Consider the following 15,825-nt stretch of genomic DNA (forward strand, 5'->3'; position numbering starts at 1 on the left):
ACTGCCCTCGGATGCCTACAACATTGTAAATGCACGACGAAGCCATTTTGCTGCAGCCTCTAATGCTGCTTGTTTGAACTGATGCTGCAATGAAAACAAACATCGTGCCGATGTCATTCCGGTGGCTGGCCTTTCTCTTTACCATGGCATCTTGAAACAAGCTGAATGCTAGCAGACATGATTTCAATCTGGATAAAGTTTATTCTATTTAGGTAGCAGTTGTGTTTTATTTAAAAAAAAATATAAAAAAGGCAAAAAAAACCCTGGCAGAGCTTGTGCAGCTCTACTAGCTTTTACCTTAACACTTCATTCCAGAGGCAGCTTTTAACAGTCAGATGGTTCCAACTGGCCTCTGAGAGTATTTCTTGAACATCAAGTAAATCAGTACATCCAAAACCAACATTTAGACTCACTTGCTAAAAGACTAAGTAGTAAAAACAAGTCATCTTAAGATTTGGGGATTTTGCTTTAAGTTAAAACACCTTAAAAGCTAAGTATCTGTTACTACACATTTGCCAAAAAGGCATAATCCAAATTTTCAAAGGACTGTCTAATTTATTCCCACATACAATTTTGTGTGTTGCCTTGGAAATCTATGGTGTATGTTTTCTGGCCGTCAAGCTCATTTTACAGTTCTCTTTATTCATTGTTTTTTTGAATTAACTATTGCTCAGAAAGCGCAATAGCTCTGGATTACTCAAAGTTGGCCTCGTCGACTATTAACCGATCAGTGGAGCCACACGACTGTAGGCAGCACAAGTCACCGTTAGTCTAATAATAGTATTTTCTGTACCCAGATGCTCTTGCACTAAGGACTATCAGTGTTTTGTAAACACTGTCCAACTAACGGAGCCCCTCACCTTCAGCTGCCATTGGGAAACCGAAGGACCGGGATTTACGAGCTGATTCCCCAGCCAGAGCAAGGTGCTGCCGTTTCCTCCGGAGCATTTCCCTGCTCCCACCGCCGTGCTCCGGCAGACCCTTGCACCAGCCCCTGCAGCCGAGCGGCTGATGCTCAGTTCTACCTACCAAAGCATTCCTTCTAGCTCTTTCTGCCTTCACCTCTTTACAGTGCTGATTTACATGAGGCTCTTTGAATACAGCAGCAGATGCATTGCTCTTCATTACCATGTGCAGACCCTTACTTACAACCTGAGCACCCAACCAACAATAACAGATTAATACAAGAAACCAGAATAAAGTTAGAGAAATCAAGTAGGTATGCTTTTTTTTTAATACTACTTCCTTGCTAATCCTCCCAAACCAGCACAATATAAAAAAAAATAAAATATATATATTTGGGGAAATGGTAAGTAGCACAGAATTAAGACAACATGCAAAATCCTGACTTCACTGAATGAAATGAGATTTTTGTCATTAACTTCAATGAAGCCAGTGTTTCAAAAGTGTCTTGACAACAACTTCGGTACATGTTTCTTAGATGACTTCTCTCTAATGGAATTAAATAGTTCCCAAGATAAGCTTACCTCCATTCCCACTGTAATCAGTGTTGCATTTGCTATGGTTTTCAGTGAGAGCCCAATTGGGCCCTAGGCTCGGAAATAAAAATCATCTTGAAGTAAATGGGTTGCTGTGTATCTGACCTCTTCTCTCATTGGTGTGAACACAGTGCAGGGATGAAACCTCAGATCGTTGCTGCTATTTGTGTGAAGAGAGGTTGTTGGGGTTTTTTTTCCCTACCAGAAGATTAATAGGTAGCAAGTTCAATATCGTTAGGTATTTAGTTTTCCTTAATTGTTCCAGAAACTCATCTACAGAGAGCAATGCATCACATCTGGAGGTAGCAATCTACCTTTCAGAAATCAACAAAATGTGCACGCACCTCCTGGGTTTAGGAAAAAGGAGCTCACACAGCTACAGCCGCTACTCCAGTCCCTCCAATAACTCAAGGCTTCAGGGGATTCTCAACAATCCACAATATTGCCACCAATATTTCCTTTGGAATTCACCAAGCTTTCTTCAGTATCTTCTGTCTAGATAAGCTAATCTTTCTCAATACATGTGAAAGTACACCCTAGAAATCTTGCAGGAGACTTGTAGCTTTTAATTTTCTTTTAAGCCTGAAGGTTCATACTTCTTAATAATTTGGTGGATCCTGATAGTTCTGCAGCCTGGAGAACAGACAACAGATGGTCCAGCCTCGGCATTAAGCATTATTCCTTCTGTACCTTTCAGGAATTTGAGAGATTCTTATTTTAGAAATAATTTTTCTCCTTCCTGTCTGGGCACTGGTCATCTGCTTCATCCACTTTTCCATTATACTTCAAGAAAGTGGATGCATATGGTAGAAAGAATGACCCTATTCCATGGATTGGAATTTTTATTATTAGCACTTGCATTGCAATATCTTCCTAATATTCCTCAGTTTGTCATGGATGGGACCACAGAAAAGGAGGGCGGGTAGGCAGGGGTTTCTCCATCAGTTCTCCACTGACCCTACACAACCACGGGACACTGCCACATCGATACCATCAAGGATCCGTCCAGAGAGCTGACCACATCTGCACCCACTGAGTTCTGAAGCAACTCCTGAACCAGTCCACTGAAGTGTAAAAACTAATTATTCAATGCTATCATTCAGGGGGGGATTAACTCTCATACTACAACCACAGCCACCGGCTTCCTTACGGATACATGTTTTTTTCTGGTTTCTTGACAGACCCTATCTCCCCAGCGCAGAGGACAGGCAGCGGTGCTCACATTGACCCGCTCTGCACTGCCCGTCAGGGCTCATCCTCTATTTTGGGCGATATGAAGGAGCTCGCTGGCACTTCCAGAAGTCTGGTGAGCAGGAGCGGTGTGTGGGCTTCTCCTGCAGGTGGCTGGTGCTGCATGAAAAGAGGAGGCAGAACCCATGCTGCCTGTTCCTGCAGGCAACCGTCCTCCCACAGTTCCCCACGAGGGGTTTCAGCTGGTTGCTGATCTGTCACTCGGCCGAGAGAGGCCAAGCCAGGCGGTGGCATGGTGCAAGAAGGGCTGGGTGGGTGCCCCCAGCTCCCACCAGCCATCCCCATGGGACTGGTCTGAGCTGCTCCGACCCCTCCACGCTCCCAGCACCCAGTGATGCCACATAATGTCACACTGAGTAATTTCCGTATCATTTGACGCTGGGGATATCTGGAACCAGGTTGCTCCCCACTCCCCCTGGGAGCCTGTGCAAAGTGCTGCCTCACTTTGGATGGGACACAAAGCTGAGGATGCCTAAGAAAAAATTATCTGTTTATGACAAACTGTCTTCTCAAGCCTACAGCTGCACCTCTGCCCTTAGTTTCTAGAATTAACTTTTTACTTGCAAATTAAAGAAAATGCACACCCGTACCCTGCAGACATTCACAGATATAGATGCGCACAAAGAGGCCACAACATGAGTCGCATTAAGAGTCCACGCATAAGGCACACATAGACCATATAACTTCTTTAGGTGCAATGCCATTTTGATCTCAGGAACAATTTCTAACTTACTTGCAGTATCATGAAATCATTCAAACACAGGAAGACTGACAGAAAAACTAAAAGCAAAATGCAGCAGAGAAAAGGTATGTTTTCTGATGAAACGTGAAATGGCAGCAGACCCAAGAAAGCAGCAGAGTGGGGTCTCCAAGAGGCTGGAGCCACAGAGGTGATGGGTCTCACCCTTGGATGGGTGCTACTTCACCCTGGGAACAACATCCCCTCCCCAAGGCTGTGCGAGCACTGGGGACAGGGACACATCCTGATGCCTCCTAACAACAGAAAGCAAAAGCATACAAGGATTTTAAGGCAAAGAGGACTAGCTAGAAACAAGCCCTAAAATTAATTAAGAGCTATTGCAGTTGTTTTCGAGCAGGTGAGGGTAGGGTTACACATAAAATCTTCTTCCCTTATCTGTGCTGGTTATTGCAAGTGAAATCAGTAAGTCACTTACCAACTCACTAAAGAGTTTTGGACATGAAGGCTCAATGCATCACTAAGTTCCCTTTCACAGCTTGGCCTGCAAACCTCCCCCAGGTAGCAGCTCTGTATCCTTTCAGTTTGTTCCACACAGAACTAAACATGTAAACAGTGCTTTAAGCAAGGCAAAGCAGCCTTCCCTCATCACCTCTCCCAGCCCAGGCTCCGCATGTGAAACGTCACACGGGAAACGTCCCCAAAACTCAAACACCACACACGAGGAGTGGCAAGCGCTGGGGCCTCCCTGGCGGCTGAGCTAGCCTCATCTCCCTCCAGTTAGCCAGGTTAGCAGAGGGGGCAAAGCAGAGCAGGCCCGCGCCAGCCAGTGGAAGAGGCTCCATGGCCACCTGCACAGGGACACTGCCACCAGGGCTCCCCGGGGCTGCCCACCCTGCCTCCACCAGCAGGACCCCGCAGCCTTGCAGCGGGGTCGGGGGGCTTGTGACCCAGCTCCCTGCCGCCGCTCGCCTTCCCAGGATGCTGTCCCCAGAGCCAGCTGGCCACCAGAGCCTGCCCAGGCCCTGCCAGGATGTCCCCCAGCACACGCAGGGCTGTGGAGGGATGGCTGAGAGCATGGCCCTGGCCTCTGGGCACCAGCGATGGCAAACATGGGTGCACCGCCAACAGAAATTTCTGTTTAATTGCTCAAATGATTTCATTTTTCTACACTAAATGTTTAAAAAAAACCCCTAAACCAACAACATAAGAACAGACCGTTTCCCCACATTAAAGAACATAGACACACGAAAGGAAAGAAGGGATCAAGTACTTCCCTTTCCTATAGGGAAATAATATGCATTTTGGCTGGTTTTTTGTTGGTTTTTTTTCCCCTGGCAGATTTAAACAGTATAAAGCTTTGAATATTAAGAAGGCTATTAAATTCTTTCAATAATTTTCCAAAGTGCAAAGCTACTGCACTTAGAAAAAGAAAAGGAAGCCTAGTACTCTTCAAGATCAAAATGAATTTAAACACATGATTAATATTGCTACTGAAATTAAAAAGAAAGTGTCTTTTAAAAAAATCAATTGTCTTGAAACAAAGCACAGACTTTTGGCTATTGATAGTATTTTTAGACTCAGACTTTCTCTGGAGACTTAAAAGTATGCAAATGCAAAGTGCAGAGGCGCACACACACATACGCTATACCTTTGTATTACACTGGCATTTTATTATTTAATTAAACTACTCTTATTTTTCTAGCCCACGCATGCTTCCCTTGAGACGGCTTTGCTGTTAGCCTGCTGGCCTTGACTTCCAGCCAAAAACAATTCAGAAACAAAAAGGGACAACAAATCATATTTTCACAGACATTTTTATCCCTCAATACAACCTTGTTTTCACACAACATCATACAGATTCTATGAAAACTGTAATTTATTGCAGTAGCCATCCAAAGCTAGGGGCTGACACAGGCTCTGTGGTGTATTTCCACTTCTGTAATTTCTGAAGTTGTGCTGTTGGAAAGGACCTGCCATGCTGAACAGTCCGGCATTGTTGCAAGGGACAATAATCAATAGTTCGCAGCAGCTCTGACTAGGGCAGTATTAGGTCAACCCAAGTACTCATAGCCTCCAGTAACTGTATCCTGGCTAGAAAAGCTCAGGCAGCAGCTTGAAAACCTGCACTTGCAAATAAAGCCCATTTCTGAGAAATGCACATCTGCAGGCATCGCTGTTTATGATGGAGCATATTCCTAAGATGTACAACTTTAAGAAACAAACCTCATTTATCAGAGTATTTATCACAACCCCTCTGCTGAGCAGACTTTCACTTACCTGGTGGCAACCCTGTAAATTCGAATCTCTTCCATATGAGTATGAACCCCTTTCTGTTTTACCTGTTAAAAAAAAAAAAAGAGAGAGAAAAAAAGATGTATAACAGATATAAACAGACATATATAGCTTCTCCAAGCACTTTACATGATGTTCACCACATTTTCCTAATGCTGTTTACATATGTAAAATAGGCAGCGCTGCCTGTGTAATGCATGTAGGCAATAGAAAGGGATTAACACTTTTTCATGCTGAGGATGAGGATGTGAAATAAACTTCCTAATCTTGGTTGTGCTGCTCCACACACTTTCTGGAACTGGGATTTACCAGGCTTGCACTGGCTGAAGGTGTGAGCAGACATCCTCCATGCCTGCCCTCTGGCTCGGGCCGAGTACCCAGGCACCCAACCTGTCCCTCCCCTGCGCCGGGGACATGGCCAGTCCCTCACCGGCTCTCCAGCCAACCAGCTCTGCCCAAGAGCTGCTGGGGATGTGGCTCCCCCCTCTTTCTCAGGAGCAAATTCCCCCATGATCCAGGTGATGATGGAATTTACACCTGGGAGAAAGACACCGACTGGGAATTAATTCGTCATTTGCTACCAACACTGGGGCTGCCCCAGCGGCACTGGGACTTGAACGGGGGCCCAACAACTGCTAAGGCTCTCTGCCAGCCCTAAGTACCCTTTTTTTCTTTTTCCCCTTTTTTCTTCCCCAGGAAGCCTTTAACACTCTGCTCCAACAGCCTTACTTGCAGTACCAGTTATGGTTATGCCATATTTACAAAGGAAAATAAAGGTTCTTTCAGGTTTGAAAGGCCAGACTCGAGCAAAATCAAGAAGGGAAGAGGTGGTTTCTGCAAAGAATTAAGTCATGGCTGAGCAGCACTGCACCACGTGCTCCAGAGACAAAGAGCAGTCAAGAGGGCTGATACAAAACATATTGACACTAAAAGACCACCCTTATGGTGAGGATAATCACGGGAGGGGGGGAGGTATTATCTAACAAAACATGCAAGAACACAGTAAAAATCCCTCATAAAATTAAAGTTTTTATTATAGGCTGGGGCATAAAACCCACAACACACGGTACCAGTTACTAGGGACCAGATGCTCGGTTTATCTCTGTGTGCATTGCGCCAGGGACCCCTCTGCACCTAGGAGGCAGCTTCACATGGCTGCGTACCCCCACGTACGGGAGATGGGGTGCCAACCCCACACCAAACCCTGCGCCGCCGAGATAGAGCCGCTGCACCAGTACATCTACCAAAGCCATTAAAAAACAACCTTGAACTGCATTTGGAAATACCAGATGATAACGATGACCATAGCCAGTGCCCTGAGCAGTTTCAGAGGCCCAAGCGAGGGGTCCCTAGCTGGCACTGCTGCTGCCCGACAGACGCAGAGCTCTGCTGCTCGGTTTTTCCCCAATGCGATCCAAATTTCCTAAAGAGCCCATGGCGAAGCAGATTGTTAGACAAAAGATGACAGAGATCATGTTAATCATTCCCAAAATGGTGTGGCCACATTCTGATGCCACAAGCCTTTCCTTTACTATACAGCTACTAGGTTTGATTGCCCTTTGGAAGCATTATTGATAAAGTTTGACTGTTGCAAGTGGTTTGGGATTAAAAAAAAAAATCATCTTTCTCCTCATCATCATTTGAGACTCTAGAGCTTGCTTTTGTTTCTTGATTGGTTTTGGTTTTCTTGTTTTCCACATTAAGTAGTTACTTATACATGGGAACCTCCAAAATTTATTTGCAATTCATAGGACATATGCACATGTAATAACTTTTGAAAGCACTTGTATCTGGTTATACAAAAATGATGGATCACCCTCTCCATAGCCCCCCTCAGGTTCAGAGTACTGGGAAGCCTTTGCAGAAATAATTCAAGATTGAAATGACAATAAAATTTTAATCGTGAATCCCCGAGTCCAATGCTGAGATCTGAAAACAAATTGTCTTGCTGGCATGCCTGGAGTTACGTGTGCTACTTCCCATCACCCCAAGAGGGCCAGAAAGTCGATGCAAATAACAGGCAATGAAGACAGGGATGGGGGGGGGGGGGGGGGGGGGAAAGGAAAAATCCCAAACAGAAAAATAGGGTTGAGGGGAACCAAGTACAAGCAGCAACAAAAGGTACTTTGAACACGCTTCTCGCTGCTGCCTGAGTATCCGTAATCTTCTTTTCTATCGTATCAGACACAGGCAGCCTCATATTAATTTCAGTTGTTAAAAAATATTTATCCAGATACAAAAATAAACCCACTGCAAATTACAAGTTGTCAGGGTTAAAATCTACTTCTATTTGTGTGGGGGAGGATAAGAGAACAGCATAGACATGAATCATTCTCAGTAATTTGAGTGTTTCCATGACATCAATGGGCACTCGTCCAGGACTCTGTCGAAGTCTGTGAGGTACCAAAGCGGCACAGCAGCCAGCAGGAGATTGAATTTTTTGGTTTTTGTTTTTTTTGTTGTTTTTTTTTTTTAGGATTATGCTCCTTGTAAAGATTTCAACTATAGCATCCACTTTTACCACCAAACAGATAACTTTGGAGATCACGAGTGAACACATTTCATTCTGATAGTGTAAGCCTTTAACTTTATTACATTTCTTGTTGTTGTTCCCACATACAGCTAGAAATCTGCCTCCTCGACTAAGAACAAATAACCAAAATTTATGAAAAAGTCAAGAATTCACTAAAAAGATATACATACATAGATTTTTCACTGTCAACTGTAATTATGAAATTATCATACTTTTTGTAATGACACTTCATTGGGGGGGCGGGGGGGGGAGAGTATAAACTGTCCATTTAAATTTAGCTACAGTCTTGATGTTGATTTTCTGTTTAAAATTCACTGGCACATTTGTTTCAGATAATAAAATTTGCAAGAGTGCTGATAATATGCAAGAGTAGGCTCTTTAAGCAACTATTTGTGCTCACAAATACAAAAGCTTCTCCTGAATTTCTACATTTACTGTACATTATGCATCATTTTCAGTCACTCGAACACCCCAGCCTGTACTGTGCGTTTTCTGTGGTCTGCAAGAGCTAAAGATTCTCTCTTTTTTTAAAAAAAAATGTTTTAAAAAAAGAGAGAATGTCTACAGCGATGTAGACACCCGACGCATTCACTGCGGAATTTTCGAGACAACCTTCTAGTACTAGAATGCGGCAGCCGCTGCGGATATTTTTTGGCACAAAGACAATGGTGGCAGTGCCAAGCCCCATGGCTAAAACTACTCAAAAGAGGCATAAGGGTAGCATTAATCGTTCAAGTCTTTTACTGCATGGAGTACTGTTGTCCATATTTTAAAACCTAAAAGTACCCGTTAGTAATATTTGTTGTAAGCCAGGGGAGGAAAAAAAAAGGGGGGGGGGAAGAGAGCCTGAAATAGAGATGAATAACAAATCTTGTCAGACATCTGATTAATTTTTTTCTACCTAGAGGACCAAATGCTAAAATGTGCCATTTGTTACCAGCACTGCAAACACACAACACGATCTATACCCTTCCGTGGCTTTATGATCTGACAATTGAAACAAAGCTCCGTGGAAGAAGTTGACCTACAAAGGCTGGTGAATAACTTTCAAGTATGCACTTGTTCTTTAGGTAAGGCAGAAGAAGCATCTCCATTATTATTGGAGGCAATAACTTAGCATGTGTGTAAATATATATATATTCAATTAATTGACACAGTGCATGCCAATCAAAGGAGAGACAAAGAAAGAACTACATGCAGCTCCTGTTTTCTGACAAACACTGAATCTCAAGTCTCTGCTCTCTAAATACCTCTAGAAAAAAAAATACTGCTTATCTTCACTAAATTAAAACGATTGCTTCATAAATATTTTGTTTGCATTTTTGTTTAACTACAGAAAATAAAAGCAGCACAGGATTGCCAATCAATCAATAAAGAAGCTACTTGCTTTTCCATGATGTGTTTTGAAAAATTAATCAAATTAAGTAGAAAATTTAAGCAACTTCCAAAGCACAAATGCAAGTCATCTGATTCCACACACTTTTTTTTTTCCCCTGCCCTGGGAGATAGGGCACCTTGGCTTTTCTCTGGTAGGCAGAATGAGAGGCATGAGGAAACTCTTTTTCTCTGCAGAGAAAAGGAAGTGAAGTTATTTCTATAAATGACTTCAATTCAATGTTTCCATTGAATTAGTGTTTGACATTTTTTGAGAGATGAGTTCAACCAGAATATTCTAATTCAGGTTTCCACTACCCTACATTTGGGGTTTAGTTCTCGGTTACATTGAAGAAGGGAAACTTGTCTGGGACAGAAAGAAAAAAAAAAAAAGGGGGTGGGGGTGGGGGGGAAGTAATTGTATTAGGGATTGGAATTTTAACAGCTGTGAATTTTGGTCTGTTCAGGTCTGCAATTTTGCTTAAACAGATTTCTTATTCATTACAGCATTTCTAGCGCTTTTTGAAAATTAATGATTGTTTCCCCTGATGTCCGATGTCTCAAATGCATCCTGAAGGGAGCCCGATCGATTCCCCTACAGTGAATGACAAATTAAAGGAGAATTCAGTGTCAAAGTCCGACCAGGCACGGGGAACATAGAGGTGGAGCATATTTGAGAAAAAGCTCCCAGCAACTGAAGAATGGGCTGAACTTTATAGTTCCACATTTGTCTGTACATAACGAACACAAACGTGTTATGGCTGTAGCAGGGTTTATTTGCACTGTTATGAGGATCATGAAACAGTTTACTTCTGCCTTAACCTATAGTTCCTGCATTCAGAATTTTCTTATGCTGCTTTCAGTTTGGCTGCATGAGAGGGAGGGCTTGAGCACTCCAGGGAGTGAGTGCCAGACTCACCTCAGAGCTCACCAGCGTGAGTGAAGGGCTCTGCAAACTGGACCTGCCTGCAACGAGGACCGGCTCTGCACAGCACCTTCTGACAGCGACAGCCAGATTATCAGTGCTTTTTTTTTTTTTTTTTCTCAGTTCAGCAGAGAAATCAAGCTAAAAATTTGTATAGAATTATAAAGTATCTGAGGAAAAAACTCATAGAAATAAACGAGTCATTGTACACTATATAGCTTATACTTATAAGCACCTCACTCCCGGAGAAATGTATATATCCCATGCCCTCCTTGGACAGCCTCCCAGGCCTCGCTCTCTTTAGCCCTGGACGGAAAAAAAGCCTACCCATGGTTTCACCAGCAGAGCCAGCAGGTAGCTTCTTTATTTTCCCAGAACTTTTGAATACTATGTTCTTTAAAAGAGAAAGGAGATGGAAAAAAGGAGGGGAAGGAAAAAGAAAAACAAAAATGCTTTTCCTATTAAATGCTTTATATATTTTTTGGGGGGTTTTTTTGTTTGTTTTTTTTTTTTTTTTTTTTTTTTTTACTCTTAATTGAAGGATGCAAATCCAAATGCGGTCCCTGAAGGAAAAAGAAAAACAAAAATGCTTTTCCTAGTAAATGCTTTATATTTTTTTTTTTTTTTTTTACTCTTAATTGAAGGATGCAAATCCAAATGCGGTCCCTGGCACCAGGGCTAACAGCTGGCTGGAGGCTTGTCCCCCTTTGTGCGATCGAGCTTCCCTCGGTGGCTGGCGGCTGCGAAGCGGGCAGAGTGGGGCTCATGGCACAGCTCCCGGGCAGCTGCAGGCAGCAAGCTGGCAGGGGAACAGGCAGCCCTTGTGCTGGGGTGCTGGGCAAAGGTGAGGTGCGGGGGCAAGCGCTGCAAAGGTTCGGTAGGCATCGTCCCTGGGGGGGGGCACGGGGCCGAGCAGCGCTGACACTGGGGTCTGACTGGGATTTCTCCTCTTCCAACACACAAACAGCAGAGAGTTGCTTAGCTCGGCTGAGCTACTGACTCGGGCTTGACCTGGCTCACACTCTGCCAAGAGTAGCGCACTTACCAGTGTAGGATACAAGTTAAAATACCTGATTTATCGCAGTGAGGTTTTGAACAGTGTGCTTTACATCACAAAATCTCATCCGATGGTAATGGAAGTATCATAAGCTATTTCTGCTTTGTGCTATATGTGAAGTACAGACAATAAGAACGAAATCTAATAGATTTTAAGCAAAGTTTGTGCCATGACGGTCACAAAATAGTACAAGTGACACGGCATCTGATACAGGGAAGGTCCACAAACTAGATACAAAGCTAAGGGAAGGTATTAATCCCAATAATTTGAATGGCATCACACCCTGAAATGTAGCACAATGCTAGGGGAAACAGATCTTTTTGACATGAAAGGATTTTTGCACTTACACTGATGTGCAGTAAACAGTAACGGTTCTTAGAGATGTTATGATGCCAGAGCAAGTACCATTACAAAGGGAGATTATTTTTTTTTAAAACAGTGCTATCAAAATGCAAAGGAAATTAAATCCTAAAACCTATACTAAAATAAAGCTACAGAGCTGACTTGAACAACCTAAAGCAAGGAAATTCAGAGTAGAAGTGGGACTTCACCACTGACTCACCTCCCTGGTCCAGTGCTTACACTTAAACAGGCAAGGTTAATTCCCAAACGCCAAGCTACTTCCTTGCACGCACACTATGTGCATGTATCCGTGTCTGTACATATACGCATGTATATATCGATGGGAATAATGGCAGTCCAGCCTGCTGAAGGGCACCCACACGGTGCTCTCAGCAAACTTTGCCCAATACCACCCGTGCGGCTGATGGATTCAAGTGCGGGGCAGGGACTGACCCCAGTGCCACTCGCCCCAAGCTCCACGGCCCCTTCTACGCATATTCAGTTACTCCACGAAAATACCAGACCAACTTCTTTCTCACTGATCTCAGTTCCTGAAATATTGGACCCAAACCAAAAGACTAAGGCAAATTGCTCAATCTATTTCTGTAATCTACCAAATAATAGCATCTATTACAGGGCAGTATGTGACTTCTCTGTTTACGTGTCTTTAAAACAAAATAGCTTTGGCAAAGCTATACTTGAAACTATAAGAATATGAAGTGAGAATATTGAAGGCCATATTCTACCAGACTTACATTAAGTGGTCCTTTGGTCCTTGACTAGTCCCACCAAAATCAACTAGATTGTAAAGATTATCACATCATCCCATAACAGAAAGGTTTGACGATCATAGTTGGCTATTTGCCTGGATGAGACAGCTGCATTACAGGATTGATTGTGTCTAATCCAGTCTGAACAAGCTCACTGCACCCTTTGCAACTGGTTTTCAGCACCTTGAAGTTAATCAGAGGATACGCAGGTATTGGCATTTCGTAGCCATCACTGCTATTGTGCAACCAATAAATAATACTGTGTTCTGTGGATAAGGAACATTAATGAGCTTAATATCAAGTACATGTACTAATTGAGACCAGAATAATAAACTTTCATAATTAAATTGGGTATTTAGACAAAACAACTGTTTCTTTCAATGCCGTCTGAAGAAATTATATTTAACAAGTTGCAGAAACCCTAAAGACTCCTCACTGCCGTGGGCTACCGTGTTCATTTTGCAGAGCCTGGTGCTGCATGAATGGCCACGTTCAGCAAGCCTAGAGCAACCGGGCACTTACACTCCAAAGCTGTGAACAGAGGAACATTTATAGGAGATAATCCTTCATTTAGAATGAAGATGCATCTGATTTCATAAATATCTTTAGTCCTCTTTCCTTTTCATATGTGTATGGAATTTCAGTCTAGAGGAAATAATTATGATCATCTAAGCCTGAACACCTGTATCACTCTGGAAATAGGCAAATTTGTTTGGGAGAGAAACAAAAACTCAACAAAACCCATTCATTGTGTTTCACCCTTCTAATTCTCAGAACGTACAATAGTCAAAAGATGGGCAGAGGATGAAGACAGGCACTGGAGAGCAAAAAAAATAAAATATCGAAAGCATTATCTAATACTAGAGAATCAGAATAATAAAAAAGGGGCAACATTTTCATAAAGATATAAGAACTTGTTGTAATAATACCTCAGACCCGAAAACAATATATAAGAATTGAACGTAAAGCACTGGATACTGCTTTATCCTAGATAAGCCTCACAGGGTTATTTTAAATTGGAATACACTGCAGAGTGATCCCTCATCATTTGTTCAGGGACCAGTTCAGGAGATCTTTATCATTTATCTGGAAACCTGGGTTTTCATTCAAGCATAAAACCAGAATCACTTTAAAACAAGTTAGATAAAGATCTAAGGCCATGAAAGACAGAATTGAAAGAAGACAATAAACTTTCCCACAGCCCAAGTCTGGGCTCTAAATCCTTGGTCTGTAAACCACCCCTATCTAGTAGCCTTTATTAAAAGGCTACTAAGCAAGGATAAAGATATCAAAAGCCTTATTGTACAGATTGGGGATCAACTCTCCACCTCCGCATGACCAACAGAAACCCTTCTCATCAGGCAGCTGCATCCCTTCCCAAGGCAACAGGAAAGGTGGAAGCCCGGGACGTTGGGGGAGCCTGTCCCCAGGCAGTAGGACCCCCAGATCCAGTGGGCCAGCCCCACATCCGAGAGCTCGCTGCCAAGCCCACCCTCCTGCCTCAAGCCCCAGTTAAACCCACAGCATCATCTACTCACCAGAAAGAAGGAAAAAAATGCCGAGCACAAGCACACATGGACCCACCCTAACAGCCTGCTGGTAAAGATAAATTTTCAGGTTTGGGTACCAAAAGCATCAGTGCCTGTGTAGCAGCTTGCCTCCTGCTCCTCTCTCGTTTTCACGTGCTCTCTGCACATCTAGACAGAACTACCCAAGTCTCTTATACTGCTTTATATTGAGATTAAATACTCAATTGGACATTTCTACAGAAATGGTATTTTTTGGTAATATCGTTCAGTACAGAAAATATAAAAGAAGAAAGCTAACAGTGTTATAATTTAGATGGTTTAAAAACAACAGCTTGGATAATTTGGATTAGCTAAGATGACAAAACAAACTACAAGTTTCTCCCTGTATAGCAAAACATCAGGAATGATGTGGTAAATATATTGTAACATTACAAAATACCCAATAGTCTCAAATTGGTAATATCCAGCAGAGGGCATGCATACCCTGGTAAGATTTTTACACTTGAGAACTGACATTTCCTAAACATTTCAGGAACAAACAGTTTGGGCTGAGAATACAAACAAACTCATAACATCAGTACACACGCTCTCCAACACTTTCAGATCAAGAACGATAAAGCTTCCCCTGTAAAAAGACACCTAGGAATGTTTGTTCCTATGCTGAAAAAAAAGTCAGTCCTTGAGAAAGGGATTTCCCACTTCTACCAGCTGACAATTTTCCTTTTGCTGCCAAATGCAAAAACCAATAACCCTTCACGCAAAAAAAACAAACCCTACCATCCCTCAATACAAGCTTCACACCTGAAAGGCACGCCACATTGAAGAGCAAAATTCAGATTGATTTACAAATTTCTTGTTCTCTATAGATGAAATACCAGCTGCACTAGTATTAAATAAAACTGAGTATCTTTAGCAGGGCCAGATTTTTATCCTAGATTCTTTAATAACTTCACAGCACGGGACAGCAATATTACCTACGGTTCTAGTGAATCTTTTATTGGGTTATATTATACTTAAGTGGGAAGAAATTTTAAAAACCCAAACCAATCCAGGGAAGAATTTGTCATCTGTCATGTTTGTTTCAGAAATTGCTTGCTTACATTTGTATTATAGAAAACTTGGTAAATGTCTACCCATGCTTTAGAGTCCTCCAGTGGAAGGCACTTCATTCTCAGCTGCCGACCCAGGCCCCTCTCCCAACCACGGCAGTTCCCTGCGTTGAGAGAGATACAAATGCACCGAGGAGGAATGTCCATCACCTCCTGCAACCCCAACATGCATGATGGTAATGAACTGCTACTGGCCCATCTGTGGAAACGATCACTTCCAACCTTGACCTCTGCTTTACAGCACAGAGTAATGGCTATTTGGGTTCCTTATCAGACAATATATTTTTTTAACTTTCAGTAGCCCTGGGAGATGAACTTAATTTACAAGGTCTACAAGGCAGGCAGCTTAGGTTACGCGTAGGTCACAATAAATAATACTCATTCCTTGGCCAGCGCGAGCTGCGTTGCCACTGCCTAAGTTGAAATGACAAGCCTTTATTATTC

General features: G+C 42.7%; 1 protein-coding gene across 8 annotated transcripts in view; it reads right to left on the reverse strand.

The window, feature by feature from the left end:
- Positions 1-15,825, reverse strand: part of LOC121080579 (transcription factor 4-like) — a 239,926-nt gene that overhangs the window by 112,463 nt on the left and 111,638 nt on the right. For all 8 annotated transcript variants that reach the window (XM_040578703.1, XM_040578705.1, XM_040578702.1 and 5 more), the window contains one exon: positions 5,728-5,789. In XM_040578703.1, coding sequence (XP_040434637.1) covers positions 5,728-5,789 — 62 coding nt within the window. The remainder of the gene's footprint in view (positions 1-5,727; positions 5,790-15,825) is intronic.

This window comes from Falco naumanni, chromosome W (genome assembly GCF_017639655.2).
Source record: "Falco naumanni isolate bFalNau1 chromosome W, bFalNau1.pat, whole genome shotgun sequence".
NCBI lineage: Eukaryota > Metazoa > Chordata > Aves > Falconiformes > Falconidae > Falco > Falco naumanni.